Source organism: Vitis vinifera, chromosome 13, assembly GCF_030704535.1.
Source record: "Vitis vinifera cultivar Pinot Noir 40024 chromosome 13, ASM3070453v1".
Taxonomy (NCBI): domain Eukaryota; kingdom Viridiplantae; phylum Streptophyta; class Magnoliopsida; order Vitales; family Vitaceae; genus Vitis; species Vitis vinifera.
This window is the reverse complement of record NC_081817.1, coordinates 29,081,919-29,102,458: the sequence shown is the minus strand read 5'-3', so window position 1 is coordinate 29,102,458 and position 20,540 is coordinate 29,081,919. Positions and strand designations below refer to the sequence as shown.

Sequence of the window (20,540 nt, the reverse complement as noted above, 5' to 3'; positions counted from 1 at the left end):
ATGATTATTAGCAATAAAAGTAAGGATACTAGCTATAAAATTATGACGCTAATATAATTATTAAAATAATAATATTAATATAAATATTCATAACATAATTACTAATAATAAATTTAATAATATTAGGAATGATAATGTTAAAACAAATATCTAATGCTTTCCTTTGGGAAATCCACATCCACCTTCCACTTGCTTTAGCTGCCTTTTTCTTTCTTGTTCTCACCACTCAATTATGGTCTCTGGGCATCTGGGTCACCACCAATAATCATTCCTTCAAGTATTCTGCAGTCTGGTAATCCAAAACCAGTCTTTTGCAGTTTGGTGGTATCGCGGTAAACAAACCAATCGTCTGAATTCCTATTGCAAAGCAACAGTCAAAACAGATATGGCGGACGCACTCCTCTCGGCTTCGCTCAACGTTCTCTTTGATAGGTTGGCTTCTCCAGAGCTCATAAACTTCATTCGGCGACGGAACCTTAGCGATGAACTCCTCGACGAGTTGAAGAGGAAACTAGTGGTGGTTCTCAATGTGCTCGATGATGCGGAGGTGAAGCAATTTTCAAACCCAAATGTCAAAAATTGGCTGGTCCATGTCAAGGATGCTGTGTATGATGCGGAAGACCTGTTGGATGAGATCGCTACCGACGCTTTGCGGTGCAAAATGGAAGCTGCTGACTCCCAAATCGGTGGGACTCATAAGGCATGGAAATGGAACAAGTTCGCTGCTTGTGTTAAGGCTCCAACTGCTATCCAAAGCATGGAGTCCAGGGTCAGGGGCATGACTGCTCTACTAGAAAAAATTGCACTAGAAAAAGTTGGGTTCGTGCTGGCAGAAGGTGGGGGTGAGAAATTGTCACCAAGACCAAGATCACCAATATCCACTTCGTTGGAGGATGAGTCCATTGTGCTCGGCAGGGATGAAATTCAGAAGGAGATGGTGAAGTGGTTGCTTTCTGACAATACAATAGGCGAAAAAATGGAGGTGATGTCCATAGTGGGCATGGGCGGCAGCGGCAAGACCACGCTTGCTCGGCTTCTCTATAACGATGAGGGAGTGAAGGAACACTTCCACTTGAAAGCATGGGTCTGTGTTTCCACTGAGTTTCTTCTTATCAAGGTCACCAAAACAATTCTTGAGGAAATCGGTTCTAAAACTGATTCTGACAATCTAAATAAGCTTCAGCTTGAACTCAAAGACCAACTTAGTAACAAGAAATTTCTGCTTGTTCTCGATGACATCTGGAATTTGAAGCCTCGTGATGAAGGTTATATGGAGCTTAGCGATCTTGAAGGTTGGAATAGTCTACGAACTCCACTCCTCGCTGCAGCACAGGGAAGCAAGATTGTCGTGACCAGTCGTGATCAATCTGTTGCAACAACCATGCGTGCAGGCCGCACTCATCGTCTGGGAGAATTAAGCCCTCAACATTGTTGGAGGCTTTTTGAAAAGCTTGCATTTCAAGACAGAGACTCCAATGCATTCCTTGAGCTTGAACCCATAGGTAGACAGATTGTGGACAAGTGCCAAGGATTGCCTTTGGCTGTAAAAGCACTCGGTCGTCTCTTGCGCTCTAAGGTCGAAAAAGGGGAATGGGAGGATGTCTTCGACAGTGAAATATGGCATCTGCCAAGTGGTCCTGAAATTCTTCCATCTTTGAGATTGAGCTATCATCATCTTTCTCTACCTCTAAAGCATTGTTTTGCATATTGTTCAATTTTTCCCCGGAACCATGAATTCGACAAAGAGAAGCTGATTTTATTATGGATGGCAGAAGGCCTTTTACATCCACAGCAAGGCGACAAAAGAAGAATGGAAGAGATAGGTGAGTCATATTTTGATGAGCTTTTGGCAAAGTCATTTTTCCAAAAATCTATTAAAAAAAAGTCATACTTTGTAATGCATGATTTAATACATGCATTGGCTCAACATGTGTCTGAAGTTTTTTGTGCTCAAGAAGAAGATGATGATAGGGTACCAAAAGTATCTGAGAAGACTCGTCACTTTTTGTACTTTAAAAGTGATTATGACCGAATGGTTACATTTAAAAAGTTTGAGGCTATTACCAAAGCTAAATCTCTTCGCACATTCTTAGAGGTAAAGCCATCACAATACAAGCCTTGGTATATCTTGAGTAAAAGAGTTTTGCAAGATATATTGCCAAAAATGCGGTGTCTACGCGTGTTGTCATTACGTGGATATAACATAACTGATTTGCCTAAATCGATAGGTAATTTAAAACATTTGCGTTACTTGGATCTATCTTTCACAATGATTCAAAAATTACCTGAATCAGTATGTTATTTGTGCAATTTACAAACGATGATACTAAGAAGATGTTCATGTCTTAATGAATTGCCTTCAAGGATGGGGAAATTGATTAATTTACGTTATCTTGATATTTTTAGATGTGATTCATTGATAGATATGTCAACTTATGGCATTGGTAGATTAAAAAGTTTACAAAGATTGACTTATTTTATTGTGGGCCAAAAGAATGGATTAAGAATTGGAGAATTGAGGGAGCTTTCAAAGATTCGAGGAACACTTCATATTTCAAACGTAAATAATGTGGTGAGTGTTAACGATGCATTACAGGCTAATATGAAGGATAAGAGTTATCTTGATGAGTTAATCTTGAATTGGGAATCTGGTTGGGTTACAAATGGTAGTATTACACAACATGATGCTACAACTGATGATATACTCAACAGTTTACAACCTCATCCAAATTTAAAACAACTCTCCATCACAAACTATCCTGGTGCAAGATTTCCAAATTGGCTTGGAGATTCTTCAGTACTCTTGAATCTCTTGTCTCTTGAGCTTCGGGGTTGTGGCAATTGCTCAACACTGCCACTACTTGGGCAGCTAACCCATCTTAAATATCTACAGATCTCAGGAATGAATGAAGTAGAGTGTGTGGGTAGTGAGTTTCATGGGAATGCTTCCTTTCAATCCCTAGAAACACTATCATTTGAGGATATGTTGAATTGGGAGAAATGGTTATGTTGTGGAGAATTCCCTCGTCTCCAAAAGCTTTCTATACAGGAGTGCCCTAAACTCACTGGGAAATTACCAGAACAACTTCCTTCATTGGAGGAACTTGTAATTGTTGAATGTCCGCAGCTGCTTATGGCTTCACTCACTGCTCCTGCTATTCGTGAATTGAGAATGGTGGATTTTGGTAAATTGCAGTTGCAAATGCCATCTTGTGACTTCACAGCTCTTCAAACTTCAGAAATTGAAATTTCAGACGTATCTCAGTGGAGGCAACTTCCAGTGGCACCACACCAGCTCTCAATTATAAAATGTGATTCTATGGAGTCTCTACTAGAGGAGGAAATCTTGCAAAGCAACATTTATGATCTGAAAATCTATTATTGTTGTTTCTCTAGATCTCTGAACAAAGTTGGTTTACCAGCTACATTGAAATCACTATCAATCTCTAATTGTACCAAAGTGGACCTTCTTCTACCTGAGTTGTTCGGATGCCATCTCCCAGTCCTTGAGAGGCTAAGCATCGATGGTGGTGTTATCGATGATTCTTTCTCATTGTCCTTCTCATTAGGCATCTTCCCAAAGTTGACTGATTTCACAATCGATGATCTTGAGGGGCTTGAGAAGCTCTCCATTTCAATTTCAGAGGGAGATCCCACGTCTTTATGTTCCTTGCATCTATGGAATTGCCCTAATCTTGAAACTATCGAATTGTTCGCTCTCAACTTGAAGTCTTGTTGGATCTCTAGTTGCTCCAAGCTCAGGTCGTTGGCACACACGCACTCGTATATACAGGAGCTGGGTTTATGGGATTGTCCAGAATTGCTGTTTCAGAGAGAGGGTTTGCCTTCCAACCTACGTCAACTTCAATTTCAAAGTTGTAACAAACTCACGCCGCAGGTGGAATGGGGTTTGCAAAGGCTGAACTCTCTTACATTTTTAGGAATGAAAGGTGGATGTGAAGACATGGAATTATTTCCCAAGGAGTGTCTGCTGCCCTCTTCTCTGACTAATCTTTCAATCTGGAATCTTCCAAATCTCAAGTCTTTTGACAGTAGGGGGCTTCAACGACTTACCTCTCTTTTAGAATTAAAGATCATAAACTGCCCAGAGCTCCAGTTCTCGACAGGGTCGGTTCTCCAACACCTTATCGCTCTCAAAGAATTACGAATTGATAAATGCCCAAGGCTCCAATCCTTGATAGAAGTGGGCCTTCAACACCTCACCTCTCTTAAAAGATTGCACATCTCCGAGTGCCCTAAGCTCCAATACTTAACAAAACAGAGATTGCAAGACTCCTCGAGTCTTCCACACCTCATCTCTCTCAAACAATTCCAAATCGAAGATTGCCCGATGCTCCAATCCTTGACAGAAGAGGGTCTTCAACACCTCACCTCTCTTAAAGCATTAGAGATCAGAAGTTGTCGCAAGCTCAAATACTTGACAAAAGAGAGACTTCCAGACTCCCTCTCTTATCTGCATGTCAACGGGTGTCCTTTACTGGAACAACGGTGTCAATTTGAGAAAGGGGAAGAATGGCGTTATATAGCTCACATTCCAGAAATAGTGATCAACCGTGTGCTATTTTAATGGATGTGGTACTCCACCAATATACAGCAGGTAATTTGAGAAAGGATGAGTATTGAAGATTTCTTATGAGAAACAAAATTCAAATATCACTATGGAAAAACATGTGAACTAAACAACAATATTTTTATGCCAATATATTTTTAGGTATGAGATCATTTAGAATTAGTCAAATTTTTTAGTTGTTTGAACTCTCTTTTGGTTCAGCAGCTTGCACTGATTGGGAGTCCATGCCAAAAAAAGGCTGGTCTATTGTATGCTAACCAAGTGGACATCTTCAGAAGGTAAGCGATATACATGAATCTCTTTGTTAGACAGTTGATGCATTTGTTTCTGCTCCAATTTTGATATTGCTTTCTTCTTGTTTTTGGGTTTTCTTAGGTCTTGAGCCCAAACAATACCAGCCCCTTCTGAGGGACAACAATATCAAGTCTCTTAGGACCAAAAATGGTCATCACAACAGACTAGCCACAGATGCAAGTTCTGGCCCTGAAACTTGGGGTTTTGAATATCTTTCCCCGATTTCCATGGACTAATCGTTGGGTTACAAATGTACACTTTTCCACATGCCTCCGTTTTTTAGTTCCTCTTGCTTGTTTTTCCATGTATTTTAGTTTCATTGATAAACTTTTTTTAGCATATTTCATTTGTGTTTGTTACTTGTATGCCTTCCTAGTCATCTTCTGTCAAGACCCACATTTTTAGTTTGCAGGGGATCAACTAATTTTGTGGTCTCATTATAATAAGAAGCTTTCTTCTTGAATTTGGTTGAATTCAATCGCTTCCATGAGAGTACTAACTTAGCAGGGTTTTGAGTTCAGAGTACGAATCTCTGGTATTAAAGTGGTGTGAGGTAGAGGGGTTGATTCTTCGTCCAGGTCTTATGCAAACTGCTTATAGAAAATTATTAGCCAAATGAGTTATTGAACTGTTTTTAACATTTTCCTTTTTGCTGTTGTTTTCAACATATTGCAAATATGGAGATTGGGAATTGTTTGTCAGTTGCTAACATTTCTTTTTCCATGTCTTATCTACTAGATCTAAATGCATTAGTTGGACAATTGAATGGCGGTTTCATTCAACAGTGTTGTTTTACCAGGCCACGGGTGAGCTCTCTTACCAATTCTTTGTCTTTAGGAGGGCTTTTATAAACTTTTAGCGTTTCATTGATGCTTTTAATCTTATTACAGAATAAATTGAGAACTGTCTAAAGCCTGGGCCATGGAATAATCATAAGCTCAAGCCTTTCTGTGCAGCGCAGGTGCCAGCTGGGCTCTGTCAAATTTTCCATTCCTAAATATCCAAAGGTATTTCCTTTTCCTTGCTGATTGATAGTTGTTGACTTGCTGATTATCCTAAGGTACTCTGATATCATTACTCAAATTAATTTTCTTGATTGGGAAGGTGACTTTTCCAAGGAAGTGGAATCTGAAGAAAGGAAAGATTGTTCTGATTTTTTGGTGGAGTTTTGCCTGTGGAGGAATCAGAGGAAGGGGTGATTCCTGGGTGCTGAACAGTTGATGCTCACTGCTCTGTTCAAGAAGAATAAGACACTCAGAGTAGAAGGGTATTCCATCTCCCTGGGATTTTCTCTAAAAAATTTTGATATTTCATTTACTCATCTGGGTTGAGCTCTACAATTATGGTAATGGTTATGAAGCAAAGTACTCAAATTCTCTGCACATGACACACTTCCATTTGGGTAGAGCCTAAGGAGGCTATGGATTGTGGGTGCAGGATCTCCATCACAATGTGATCAATGCCAATGTTTTTGGTTAAAACTGCAGTCTCTGTTGGTGGGGTTTCTCAAAGTACTGAAATAGCCTACCTTCTTGATCATCATCAGATATCTTGGAGCATCAGCACTTGCTGTTATAGTTATTTATGGTCTTGTCATTTCTGTTAGATATCTACTTGTATGTGTGAGTTTTGATTCTTGTCAAAGGCAAAAGGAAAAGCAGAAGCTGAAGCTGAAGATATCATGCACAAGAACAGGGGAATTTTCATTGAAACTAATCCAAATTGTGGTACTCAATGGTCAAGTCATTTTGTTTCTCTCCAGTGTAAACTTTCTCTACAATGAGTATGAATCATCTATGCATTAATCACTTGAAGATATATATCATTTTCTAGTTGTGTATGTGAGTTTTGATTCTTGTCAAAGGCAAAAGGAAAAGCTGAAGCTGAAGATATCATGTACAAAAACAGGGGAATTTCCATTAACTCTCTGTTACCCAGCTTCTTAAGAAATTGTTGCAGAATGATCCATTTCTATTTCCTTTTTATTTAGTTTGAAGAAAACATTGATGATTGAACCCTGATGTGGAGCTTAAGAGGTATAAGCCCCTGTGTTGTCTTGAGATCAGATCAGCAGGACACACCAAAAAGCCACCATTACAAACCTCTCCAACCTCTTCATATCACTTCTTGCCTGTTCATCGTTCTGCACTTTTAGTTTAATGCAAATTTAATATAAATTCAATCTAATTAATTCATTTAATGTAAATACAATTATACTCAATTTAATGTTTCTATGCTTTTTATTTTTTAATTTATTTGAATCTGGTGGATATGGGAGGACAAAAGTGGGGACCGAGAAGGACTGGAGGAGAGCATCAAAAGACCCACTGCGGTTTCCTCTAGGACTTCCATTTTTTTGAATCTCGTGTACACTCATATGGCAGGGACAAGACAACTCTCTCTCTGAGCCTGCGTTTGATCGGTGCCTGGGTGGTGCAGTCTGGTGGTGGTGATGGCCCCTGATTTTTTTTATTATTATTTTTGAAGCTGATGAACATTGTAAACCAAAAAAAAAAAAAAAAGACAAAAAAAAAGGGATAAACCGGAATCTGCTTTATTGCTATGCTTTCTTTTTGAAAGCTCCACCCACCCTACACAACAAAGTTTGGCATCAGCTTTTTGGCTTTTCTTTCTTTTTGGGGAAAGTTGTGTTATGGGTTTTCCATCCTAACGTAGCATTTTCAAAACCCAACAATGGAAAATATGAAAATCAACTTTTAATATGAAAAGTTTTATCATTTTTGTGCACTCTAAATCGGCTTCATCTTTTATGCCCAAATTATCCCTCCAATTCTCCATCTCAACATCCTCAGCATTATCTCAAGCTCCGTATCACTCTCTCGCATTTGAAAGCTCTCGCATTTGAAAGCTTTCTCTCATCTCTCTTTACTCCCGAAAACTCAAAGTCTCTCATTTTTCATTTCAGTTTAGAAACCTAAATCCCAAACCCCAAGACGGTGTCAAAATACGTCTTTTGGCTCGTCTAGGAGTCATGGGAGTCCAAGAGAATCCGGGAAAAACGAAATGGAGCTCAGGTGGAGAGAGTTGGTACCCAAAAATCAAAACCCTAACCTCCAAATGTGTCCTAGACTCGCAAATCCTTCTCCAAGATAGCTTTATTAGCAAGAAATAGCACCAAATATCTCTCTTAGACCATTAAATCAGCGAAGCCCTTGAAGAACCAAAGGAAATGGTGCAGATAATTAAGCATAGGGGACTCTTAAAGTATTGGATCTCGACAAACCAATCAACTGATCCTCGACCGATGACTGTACCTTAGGTATTATCTTAATAATCCTTAGGTACAACCTTTATCTACCTTAGGTACTACCTTAACTGATCTTAGGTACTATCTTAGTTCAACTTAATATTACCTGTGTGAAGCCTCAAAATTTCATTTGTAGATATTACTTACTTTATTTGTGACACTTGGAACATGTCATTTTGTGATTAATTAATGTGATCAATTGGTTCAACTTTAGTATTTTGGTGACTATACCTTAGGTACTACCTTAACTGACCTTAGGTACTACCTTAGTTAAACTTAGGTATTACCTGTGTGTAGCCTCAAAACTTCATTTGTGAATATTACTTACTTTATTTGTAACACTTAGAACATGTCATTTGTATGATTAATTAATGTGATCAATTAGTTCAACTTTAGTATTTTAGTGACTATACCTTAGGTACTACCTTAGTTAAACTTAGGTACTACTTATGTGAAGCCTCAAAATTTCATTTTTAAGATATTACTTACTTCATTTGTGACACTTAGAACATGTCATTTTGTGATTTATTAATGTGATCAGTTAGTTCAACTTTAGTATTTTGGTGACTGTACCTTAGGTACTACTTTAATAGCTCCAAAGTACTACCTTAATCTACCTTAGGTACTACACTAACTGACCCTTAGGTACTACCTAAGTGAAACTTGGGTACTACCTATCTAAAGTCTCAAAACTTCATTTGTGGATATTACTTACTTCATTTGTGACCCTTAGAGCACGTCATTATGTGATTAATTAGTGTGGTTAATTGGTTCACCTTTAGTATTTTGGTGACTATACCTTAGGTACTACCTTAATAGCCCTAAGACACTACCTTAGTTAAACTCATTCAACTGTCTCTTCTGTGCATGAACTTCTTTTCTTCATAAAAGTATTTATGTTTCAATTCATTTGCTAGTACTGTTTATTTGATTGAAGATTTTCTTGTTCTTAAAGCATCTAGCTAGAAACAAATATTGAACACATTTTCATGCTTTGTCTTAATTAGGCCGTTTGCAAAAATTAAATGAACCATTTATAACTATTCAAAAATGAAGAAAAAAAATAAAGTAAAAACATGGATATATGCATATTGGTTTTTTCCATGTTCTCTGTTTATTTCTTATCTTTAGGGCACAAAACAACACTCGGGCCCATTCTAGTTAGTTGTTTAATTAGCAAGAAATTCAAATTGCTTTGATTTTTTTTTGCTCTAATATACCAATTATAAGATTTGTGATTTCATATATACATATATGATTCAATATTTTATTCAATGTTGTTTTATATAATTTTAACGACAATCTAATGTGTTTGATTAAACTCATTTAATTGGAAGTAAGTAGGTCTAAATTATGGATTTTACAGCTAAAACCTACAGTGTTAAATAAATTTCTCATAGATTTAGGTTTTTCTCTCAATTTTCCCATAAACAATCGAGAAAAAGTTTACAATTTTTTTCCTTATTTTCCCTTAAATTTTATGAGAATCAAAATAGTTTTATAATTAATAATTTAAAAAAATTAATAAGTTCAAATTTTATTTTTATTTTTTACTCTTTCCTTTCTCATGCAAGAAAAAGGGAATTGCATGTGCCAAATTCATCATTTTTTATGTTTTTTTTTTCTTCCTTTCAATGTTTCGTCATAAGTAATCAAGATGAGAATAGAAGATTTCTTATGAGAAACAAAGTTCAATTATGACTACGGAAAAACCGGTCTATTGTACGCACTAACCAATTATGATTACAGAAAAACTGTGAAAGCTGTTTCTTGAGAACTTTCCAAAATTTTCTTAATTTTTGTGGAAGAAAACATTTTTAAGTAATAAGAAATACTTCCAACCCTCTCAAAATTAACAATTTTTAAGTTCTAAATTTATGGAAGAATACCAATCCAATTAAGGATCCAAAGTTAAAGTACTGTTAAAGAAAAACAAATTCGTTAGCCTACTTTAAAAAGGGTAGAACTATAAGAATATTAGTGTAAAAAAATAAAATAATAATAATAATTATAATTAGAAGAAAAAAGAAGAGGGTTTTTTTGTCTTTTCTCATGGGCTTTTCACCGATTCTGAAATTAAATTTAAAATTATAGTGGTTGAATATGAATTTAATCATTTAAAAAAAAACTAAAAACCCATAATTATTGTTTTCATTTTGGAATTATTTATTTTAAATGAATTATTTTAACTCAAAACTCTTGCATGAGTGGTCCAATGGCTTTAAGACTGTGCCCATGCGCCTGCTGCCTCTGTCAACCCCGATGCCATTTTTTATTTTATTATTATTATTTTTCAATTTTTTGAATCTTGTGTACACGCAAATGGCTGGACAAGACAAGACAACTCTCTCGCTGTCTGGGCCTGCGTTTGGTACTTTGATGGGTGGTGCAGTCTGGTAGTGATGACTGATGATGCCCGTGCTTTTCTTATTATCATTTTTGAATCTAATGAACATGGTGCACGATTTGCAATGACTTTCCTGAACCAAGGATTTGCAATAAATTGATTAATTAATTATAAATTAAATAAAAATTTCAGAATATTTTGTTTGTAAATGAGTACAAAATATGTTCATACATGTCATTAAAAAATTTATCAAATCGATAAAATCACCTATGAGAAATAATTATATGGATTTCATATATGTATCTAAATATTATAATTTTTTTTATTAAATATTAAATATAATTTATTATTTAATGAACTACCTAACTCTATCTTAAAAATAAAAATTCTACGGATTATCTTGTACTCTCATTATTTATATATATATAAAAAGGATACTAATTTAATATGAAAGTTAAATAATTTCAATTACCTTATTATAAAATATGTGAAATATGTTTTGATAAATCAAATTTGAAGATCAAGTTTAAAATTTTTTGAGGAAGAAAATTTAAAATTTCAAGTGATTAGGATTCTCAAATGTAACATTTTATATATATATATGTTGTAGGTTGAAATGTCGTATTAAAGATGTAATGATTTATAATATTTAAATTTTTTAATTTTTTTATGAATTATTATTAATCAAATTGAGACCACCTAGTTATTTATTATGAAATTGTCATCAATATTATTATTATCAAATATTTTTTTTTAAAAAAAACATTACGGCTTTCGAAACCTTTAAATTGATTTTCAAATTTTAAAAGTATTTTCTAAATTTTATCAAACATCTAAATTTTTCTAAATTTCAATATATTTTATTTGTAAGAATAGTAATTACTATATATCTCATAAAATATTTTAATTACATTAAAATAAATATTTTGTATAAATAATTCAAGTGTTATAATTTTTATAATTTATTTTATTGATAAATATTTTGTTATTTTAAATTTCCATGGTTGCATTTCAGGGTGAACATATCTCTGGGGCCGAATGAAGACCGGCATCTTATGAGTGGGTTACACACTGTGAATAACATTTATTGCAGCTCTTGGCAGTTGGCAGCAGATACTGGGCTGGAGATATGTAAGTTTGATCGTATTTTATACTCATTGTGTCGGTTGCAAGTTCATGTGCTTTTACAGAGTGCGTACGTAGATTTGGATCTTTTTACGGTGACCAGACTCTCTAAATTCCTGCAAGAACCAAAACCATCCACAATTAGATCCAAACCTGTCAACACAAACCCATAAGTTACAATCCAACCAGCAGCACGAGTTGAAAAACCCCTAAATTTCCCCCAATTTTGAAATTCCATTTCAAAGTCTGATCAAAATCCTATTTTTTTCCCCTCGCTACACTAGAAAGACTTTTCTTTTTCAGAAACCCAACCCACCAAATCTCTGCAAGAATCAAATAAAAAAAGAAAAAAGAAAAAGAACAAACACAATCATCATCATGAATAGTAAACCAAGGGGTAAAATAGATCTTGATGGACTCGTTCCAACAAAAAGTGAGTCAAAATAAGAAAGCTCCTTGCCATCAACAGTAAATCAGTGACAAAGATGAAAGATGAGAAGGAAAACGAGACTGAAATGCGAAGACTATGAAGCCATGAATTGCAAGCAAAAATCAGTTGAAAGGTGACTCATTTCCTGGTCTGGGAATTTCCCCACAAACCCAACTTGTTAAAACCCCCACACCACCAGCAAAACCAGATCAAACTCCCATCTCTGCAAGCATCCCATATTTTTCTCCACAATGTGTTTGCTTCCCTCATTTTCCCACACCAGAGGTTTCCCAAGAAAACCCAGCCCGCAAAACCCCTAAAACAGCAAGAAAATGCAGCTACAAGTACACAGATCTAGATCAACTCACCCAAAACCCGCACTCAAGGAAAAAAGAGAAAATACCCATCAACAAAAACAAACAAACAAACAAACAAACAAATAATCAACAAAACCCCTCAACATTATCCAAGAACAGCACACAAACCCATGGGGAAGAGGCCATATTAGTTTCAGAGAAGAACAACGCTCTTATTACAAGTTTACCGGCAACCTGTAGCTTATTTCCCTTTTTTTTTTTTTAAATACGTAAGCCAATTGGACGGTCCGGATTGAACCACCTTCATCCAATGGCCAAGAACGTTTTTTGGGTAGGTACCAAAGTGGTACCGTAGAAATTTCCTGAACCCAGAAATTGCATCTAGGCAAATACAAACCAGTGTGCTGCAGCTTAGTGGTGTCATTCTGTATTCTGGTTACAGATATGGCGGACGCACTCCTCTCGGCTTCGCTTCAACTTCTATTCGACAGATTGGCTTCTCCGGCGTTCATAAACTTCCTTGGGCGACAGAATCACATCGATGAACTCCTCAGCGAGTTGAAGAGGAAATTGCTGGTTGTCCACAAAGTGCTCGATGATGCGGAGGTGAAGCAATTTTCAAACCCAAATGTCAAAAATTGGTTGGTCCATGTCAAGGATGTTGTGTATGATGCGGAAGACCTATTAGACGAGATCGCTACCGACGCTTTGCGGTGCAAGGTGGAAGCTGCTGACTCCCAAATCGGCGGGACTCATAAGGCGTGGAAATGGAACAAGTTCTCTGCTTGGGTTAAGGCTCCATTTGCTACTCAAAGCATGGAGTCCAGGGTGAATGGGATGATTGAGAAACTTGTGTCTATTGCTCAAGAAAAAGTTGGGCTCGGGCTGAAAGAAGGTGGGGGCGAGAAACTGTCACCAAGATCATCAATATCCACTTCGTTGGAGGATGAGTCCCTTGTTTTCGGCAGGGATGAAATTCAGAAGGAGATGGCTGACTGGTTGCTTTCTGATAATGCAACAGGCGACAACATGGAAGTGATGTCCATAGTCGGCATGGGCGGCAGCGGCAAGACCACTCTTGCTCGGCTTCTCTATAACGATGACCGAGTGAAAGAACACTTCCACTTGAAAGCATGGGTCTGTGTTTCCACTGAGTTTCTTCTTATCAAGGTCACCAAATCATTTCTGGAGGAAATCGGTTCTAAAACTGATTCTGACAATCTAAATAAGCTTCAGCTTGAACTCAAAGACCAACTTAGTAACAAGAAATTTCTGCTTGTTCTTGACGACGTCTGGGATTTGAAACCTCGTGATTGGGAAGGTTGGGATATGGAGCCTAGTGATGGTGAAGGTTGGGATAGGCTACGAACTCCACTCCTTGCTGCAGCACAGGGAAGCAAGATTGTTGTGACCAGTCGTAATGAATCTATTGCAACAACTATGCGTGCAGTCCAGACTCGTCATCTGGGACAATTAAGCCCTCAAAATTGTTGGAGGCTATTTGAAAAGCTTGCATTTGAGGACAGAGACTCCAACGCATTCCTTGAGCTTGAACCCATAGGCAGACAGATTGTGGACAAGTGCCAAGGATTGCCTTTAGCTGTAAAAGCACTCGGCCGTCTCTTGCACTCTAAGGTCGAAAAAAGGGAATGGGAGAATGTCTTGAACAGTGAAATATGGCATCTGCGGAGTGGTCCTGAAATTCTTCCATCTTTGAGATTGAGCTATCATCATCTTTCTCTACCTCTAAAGCATTGTTTTGCATATTGTTCAATTTTTCCCCGGAACCATGAATTCGACAAAGAGAAGCTGATTTTATTATGGATGGCAGAAGGTCTTCTGCATCCACAACTAAGCGACAGAAGGAGAATGGAAGAGATAGGTGAGTCGTATTTTGATGAGCTTCTTGCAAAGTCATTCTTTCAAAAATCTATTAGAAAAAAAGGATCATGCTTTGTAATGCATGATCTAATACATGAATTGGCTCAACACGTGTCTGGAGATTTTTGTGCTCGAGTGGAAGATGATGATAAGGTACCAAAAGTATCTGAGAAGACTCGTCACTTTTTGTACTTCAAAACTGATTATGACCAAATGGTTGCATTTAAAAAGTTTGAGGCTATTACTAAAGCTCAATCTCTTCACACATTCTTAGACGTGAAGCCATCACAATACGAGCCTTCTTATATTTTGAGTAAAAGAGTTTTGCAAGATATATTGCCAAAAATGAGGTGTCTACCGTGTTGTCGTTGCGAGAATATAAAATAATCGATTTGCCTAAATCGATAGGCAATTTGAAACATTTACGTTACTTGGATCTATCTTTCACAATGATTCAAAAATTACCTGAATCAGTATGCTATTTGTGCAATTTACAAACAATGATACTAAGAAGGTGTTCATGTCTTAATGAATTACCTTCAAGGATGGGGAAGTTGATTAATTTGCGTCATCTTGATATTTTTGGATGTGATTCATTGAAAGAAATGTCCAATCATGGTATTGGTCAATTAAAAAGTTTACAAAGGTTGACTTATTTTATTGTGGGCCAAAAGAGTGGATTAAAAATCGGAGAATTAAGGGAGCTTCCAGAGATTCGAGGAGCACTTTATATTTCAAACATGAAGAACGTTGTGAGTGTTAATGATGCATTACAGGCTAATATGAAGGATAAGAGTTATCTTGATGAGTTAATCTTGGATTGGGATGACAGGTGTACTGATGGTGTTATACAAAGTGGTTCAACAATACATGATATACTCAACAAGTTACTACCTCATCCAAATTTAAAACAGCTCTCGATCAGAAACTATCCTGGTGTAAGATTTCCAAATTGGCTTGGAAATCCTTTAGTCTTGAATCTCGTGTCCCTTGAGCTTCGGGGTTGTGGCAATTGCTCAACATTGCCACCACTTGGGCAGCTAACCCATCTTAAATATCTACAAATTTCAAGAATGAATGGAGTAGAGTGTGTGGGTAGTGAGTTTCATGGGAATGCTTCCTTTCAATCCCTAGAAACACTATCATTTGAGGATATGCTGAATTGGGAGAAATGGTTATGTTGTGAAGAATTCCCTCATCTCCGGAAGCTTTCTATGCGATGTTGTCCCAAACTCACTGGGAAATTACCAGAACAGCTTCTTTCATTGGAGGAACTTCAAATTTATAATTGTCCGCAGCTACTTATGACTTCGCTCACAGTTCTTGCCATCCGTGAATTGAAGATGGTGAATTTTGGTAAATTGCAGTTGCAAATGGTAGCTTGTGACTTCATAGCTCTTCAAACTTCAGAAATTGAAATTTTAGACGTGTCTCAGTGGAAGCAACTTCCAGTGGCACCACACCAGCTCTCAATCAGAAAATGTGATTATGTGGAGTCTCTACTAGAGGAGGAAATCTTGCAAAGCAACATTTATGATCTGAAAATCTATGATTGTAGTTTTTCTAGATCCCTGCACATAGTTGGTTTACCCACTACATTGAGATCACTATCAATCTCTCAATGTTCCAAACTAGAGTTTCTCCTACCTGAGTTGTTCAGATGTCATCTCCCAGCCCTTCAAAGGCTGAGGATCTTTGGTGGTGTTATCGATGATTCTCTCTCGTTATCCTTCTCATTAGACATCTTCCCTGAGTTGACTCATTTCGCAATCAATGGTCTTAAGGGGCTTAGGAAGCTGTTCATCTCGATTTCAGAGGGGGATCCCACATCTTTATGTGTCTTGGGAATCCATATCCAGGAGTGCCCTAATCTTGAATCTATCGAATTGCCTGGTATCAAATTGGAGTATTGTTGGATCTCTAGTTGCTCCAAGCTTAGGTCTTTGGCAGCAATGCACTCATCTATACAGGAGTTGTGTTTATGGGATTGTCCAGAATTGTTGTTTCAGAGAGAGGGTGTGCCTTCCAATCTAAGTGAACTTGTGATTGGGAACTGCAACCAACTCATGCCCCAGATGGAGTGGGGTTTGCAAAGGCTGACCTCTCTTACACGTTTAAGAATGGAAGGTAGTTGTGCAGACTTTGAATTATTTCCCAAGGAGTGTCTGTTGCCCTATTCTCTAACTTGTCTTGAAATTGTAGAGCTTCCCAATCTCAAGTCTCTTGACAATTGGGGGCTTCAACAACTCACCTCTCTTCTAGAATTAGGGATCATAAACTGCCCAGAGCTCCAGTTCTCAACAGGATCTGTTCTTCAACACCTTATCTCTCTCAAAGAATTACGAATTGATGGATGCCCAAGGCTCCAATCCTTGACAGAAGTGGGTCTTCAACAACTCACCTCTCTTGAAAGATTGTATATCCACAACTGCCATGAGCTCCAGTACTTGACAGAAGTGGGTCTCCAACACCTCACCTCTCTTGAAACATTGTATATCAACAATTGCCCTAAGCTCCAACACTTGACAAAACAGAGACTACAAGATTCCCGGGGTCTTCAACACCTCATCTCTCTCAAATATTTGGGAGTGGAGAACTGCCCAATGCTCCAATCCTTGAAAAAAGACGGTCTTCAACACCTCACCTCTCTTAAAGCATTGGATATCAGAAACTGCCGTAAGCTCAAATGCTTGACAAAAGAGAAGCTTCCAGACTCCCTCTCTTATCTGATTGTTAGGGAGTGTCCTTTACTGGAAAAACGGTGTCAATTTGAGAAAGGGGAAGAATGGTGTTTTATAGCACACATTCCAGAAATAGTGATCAAACATGTGCTATTTTAATGGAAGTGGCACTCCACCAATGTACAGTCAGGTAATTCTTCTGTGCATGAACTTCTTTTCTTCAGAAAAGTATTTACGTTCCAATTCATTTGCTAGTATTGTTTATTTGATTTAAGATTTTCTTTTTCTCGAAGCTTCAAGCCAGAAAAAAAATATTGAACACGTTTTTCATGCTCTGTTTTGATTTGGCAGTCTGCAAAAAAATAATTGCATATATGATTCAATATTTTATTCAATGCTGTTTTATATGATTTTATGGACAATTTCATGTGTTTAAACTTGTTTAAATTGAACATGGACAACTTTAATGACTTGAATTTCAATGCTTTTAAAATAATTTTATTCACAACTTCATGTGTTTGATTAAACTCATTTAATTGGAAGTAAACAGGTTTTAATCATGGATTTGACAACATCTAAAGCATTTTTGGTTCCTTAAGAAGTGTTAAATAAATCCCTCAATTTTTTCCGTATTTTCCCTTAAATTTTCTGAGAAGCAAAATAGTTTTATAATTGATAATTTAAAAAAATTATTAAGTTCAAATTTTATTTTTATTTTTTAACTTTTCCTTTCTCATGCAAGAAAAAGGGAATTGCGGGTGCTAAATTTATCAAACCAAAATAGACTTGTTAATTATCAAAAGGTACTCTGATATTATTACTCAAATTAATTTTTTGATTGGGAAGGTGACTTTTCCAAGGAAGTGGAATCTGAAGGAAGGTTAGATTGTTCTGATTTTGGGAGGGTTTTGCCTGTGGAGGAAGGGAGAGATTCCTGGGTGCTGAACAGTTGATGCACATTGCTCTGTTCAAGATGAATAAGAAACTCAGAGGCACAAGGTTCATCTCCCTATAATTATCTCTAAAAATTTTGATTAATTCATTTATACATTAATCAATTGAAGAGATTTGGATCCTCATCTGTTAAATATCTACTTGTGCCTGTGATTTTTGATTACAGGATCAGTCTCAGCCATGTCAAAAGCAAAAGGAAAAGCTGAAGCTGAAGATATCATGTATAAAAACAGAGGAATTTCCATTGAAGAAGACAACATCAGAAAGTACACTGCACCTGCATATAGAGCTGCTGAGGTTGAAAGGAAAACTATGCTTTTTGATAAGGTAGTGCTGACATTTGGTTGAAAAAAATTTGACTCCCATTTTCTTCCTTTTCTTGTCCTAGATGTGGGGATTTGTTCAGGAGGGAACCTATAAATGAGAAGGTAGACGTTTGGGTAAGTCAATTGTACTTTATTTTTCTTCAGTGAGTCTGGGGTATGATTTGCATCTTGTGAAGTTTCTTGTGCTTTTCAATACAACCGAAACCTGAAGTTCCTTGTGCTTTTCAACACAACCAAAACCTGAAGTTTATCTTTTTGTACCCATTCATGTGTCTGATGGGTTTTCTTCTTATAACAGCACAGAGAAAAGATTGAAGCAACAGGCTGGGAACTTCAGTAAAGAAAATCCAATTCCTCTGGCCCAGACTCTAATCCATGGCAGGCTTTCTCTGAGGTAGGTGCCCAGACAACAATAGCGAGTCTGTTGGGTTTAGAAATGGTCATCACAACAAACCAGCCACAGAAGCAACTTCTGGCCCTGAAACTTGGGATTTTGGAACAGAGAGTTTTTACAGCCACCCCTGCTGCCAGCTCTAACATTTCCAGACCCCCCATTGGAGGCAATAATGCCCAGCTGTTTGGTGACAAAGAAGATTGAGGGCAAGCTGGCTACTCAACCTGCTGGATGGGCCGGTTTCTAACTTATTTGGTGAGGTTATATCATCCTTGGAACTTCTGGTCATAAGAGATGAGAATAGGTTAAAAAACAAAACAGAAAGGCATATGTGGCTTTCTGGGCTTGGTTATGCTATTGCATATTGAGTGTTTGCCTTATGCAATAGAATACAACATCTGCATATGTTCCCCGGTTTCCATGGACTACTTACAAATGTATACTGTTCTGAATGCCTCGGTTTTCAGGTCAGAAAAATAATAATTTCTTTTAATATTGTCCTGTCTGTGACCTTATCGTCCTGGTTCTATATTGCCATGTATTTTTGTTTAATCCATGAAAATCTTATATCATATTCCATTTGTGTTTGTTGCATGCATGCATTCCTAATCTCAAGAGCCTCATTTTTGTTTTTAATGGATCAACCAATTTTGTGGCATTGTAATTAGAAATTTTTTCTACTACAATCAAGCCTTAGAAATTGATAGATAATTAGCTAGATAATGGATCCAGTAACTTTGCAATGATCTACTCTTCAAATCTGCTTGTGGGGTCTCTTCGGTGATTTAGAAGGGCTTCTATATATAACCTTTTACTGTTTCATTGATGCTTCTAATCTTATTTCAGAATAAAAGAAAACTCAACCCTCTTATCTGTACTCTTCAAAGCTGGACTCTCAAAATTTTCATTCGTAAATGTCCAAAGGTATTTCCTGTTCCTTGCTGATTGATAGTTGTTGACTTGTTGATCTTCCTGTGATTCATGTTTGTCTCCCTTCACAGAGCTATGATTTTGAAGTCATTAAAGTTGCCAATCCCTGCCAACCTCAATCGGAGCTTAAGGAGTGTGTTAGACTGTTACCATTGATTGCCTAAGTCCAAATGTGAAATAGAAGAAAATGGCAGCTCTTGATGTATTTCAATTTTGAGCAAAGCTTCTTGATGTATACTCTTGATATATATTGCCCAAATTAATCCTGATGATTTCCTTGATTGGGAAGGTGACTTTTCCCCTAAGGAAGAGGATATATTGTTCTGATTCTGGTAGAGTTTTCCCAGTGAAGGAATTGGAGGAGGGGGAGATTCCTGGGTGCTGAACTATTGATGTTCATTGCTCTGTTCAAGAAGAGCAAGAAACTGTGAGTAGAAGGTGCATGTCTTTAGAATATCTTCTGAACATTCTGAAATATAATTTACTCATCCGGGTTGAGCTCTAAAATTATGGTAATGGTTAGAAAGCAAAGCCCTCTTCCAGAATTTATGGTGTTGTCATTTTGTCTTCTCTCCAGTGTCAAACTTTCCTGGTCTTCCAGAATTTTGTTATTACTTCAAACAATGAATAGGATTCATTTATGCATTTAATCGATTAATTAAAGAGAGTTGGATCAATTTCAGGCTAGTCAAAAGCAAAGGAAAAGCTGAAGCTGAAGACATCATGCACAAAAACAGGAGAGTTTCCATTGAAACTAGTCCAAATTATGGTACTCTTTGTTACCCAGCTTCTTAAGAAATTGCTGCTTGGCCCATGGCAAAGTTAACAATCCCCTCAACTGTGGAACAGTTTTGGATGAAGTTGACTAAATGATCAAATTCCACCAGTTCACTATGATTTATAATGTAACACCATCACCATATTCACTGACAAAGTAGGGATGAAGTTATATATTGAAACCCCTAAAGAATAAAGTCATACATAGAAACCCCAAAAGTTCTT

At 37.0% G+C, this 20,540-nt stretch overlaps 2 protein-coding genes and 1 long non-coding RNA gene across 8 annotated transcripts; 2 read left to right on the top strand and 1 right to left on the bottom strand.

The window, feature by feature from the left end:
• Positions 1-178: 178 nt before the first annotated feature.
• LOC109121448 (putative disease resistance protein RGA4) lies at positions 179-6,705 on the top strand. Of its 3 annotated transcripts, none has more exons than XM_019224251.2 (6): positions 179-4,618; positions 4,796-4,869; positions 4,967-5,137; positions 5,624-5,691; positions 5,842-5,892; positions 5,990-6,705. In XM_019224251.2, exon 1 carries the CDS (start codon positions 386-388, stop codon positions 4,586-4,588), a length of 4,203 nt encoding a protein of 1,400 aa, XP_019079796.1. In that variant the 5' UTR covers positions 179-385; the 3' UTR covers positions 4,589-4,618; positions 4,796-4,869; positions 4,967-5,137; positions 5,624-5,691; positions 5,842-5,892; positions 5,990-6,705. The 3 variants fall into 3 exon arrangements, with proteins under 3 accessions (XP_019079796.1, XP_019079791.1, XP_059597604.1); XM_019224246.2 differs by having other exon boundaries at positions 5,776-5,892; XM_059741621.1 differs by having other exon boundaries at positions 4,793-4,869; positions 5,776-5,892.
• Positions 6,706-11,373: 4,668 nt separating this feature from the next.
• Positions 11,374-12,599, bottom strand: LOC132254868 (uncharacterized). Its single transcript, XR_009467319.1, has 2 exons — positions 12,541-12,599; positions 11,374-11,741 (listed from the first exon to the last, which is right to left on the bottom strand). It is a non-coding gene; the product is annotated as an uncharacterized LOC132254868 (long non-coding RNA).
• Positions 12,600-12,671: 72 nt separating this feature from the next.
• On the top strand, positions 12,672-19,075 carry LOC100254554 (putative disease resistance RPP13-like protein 1). Of its 4 annotated transcripts, XM_019224264.2 has the most exons (6): positions 14,707-17,124; positions 17,781-17,933; positions 18,055-18,185; positions 18,277-18,328; positions 18,513-18,608; positions 18,717-19,075. In XM_019224264.2, the coding sequence occupies exon 1, from the start codon at positions 14,754-14,756 to the stop codon at positions 17,091-17,093; it is 2,340 nt and encodes a 779-aa protein (XP_019079809.2). In that variant the 5' UTR covers positions 14,707-14,753; the 3' UTR covers positions 17,094-17,124; positions 17,781-17,933; positions 18,055-18,185; positions 18,277-18,328; positions 18,513-18,608; positions 18,717-19,075. The 4 variants fall into 4 exon arrangements, with proteins under 4 accessions (XP_059597594.1, XP_019079806.1, XP_019079809.2 ...); XM_059741611.1 differs by having other exon boundaries at positions 12,672-17,124; positions 18,513-18,863; XM_019224261.2 differs by having other exon boundaries at positions 14,656-17,124; positions 18,513-19,075.
• Positions 19,076-20,540: the final 1,465 nt, after the last annotated feature.

Excerpts from the sequence above, each read along its gene's own strand:
- LOC109121448 (XM_019224251.2), top strand. The coding sequence starts at position 386 with ATGGCGGACGCACTCCTCTCGGCTTCGCTCAACGTTCTCTTTGATAGG.
- LOC100254554 (XM_019224261.2), top strand. The coding sequence starts at position 14,703 with ATGATTCAAAAATTACCTGAATCAGTATGCTATTTGTGCAATTTACAA.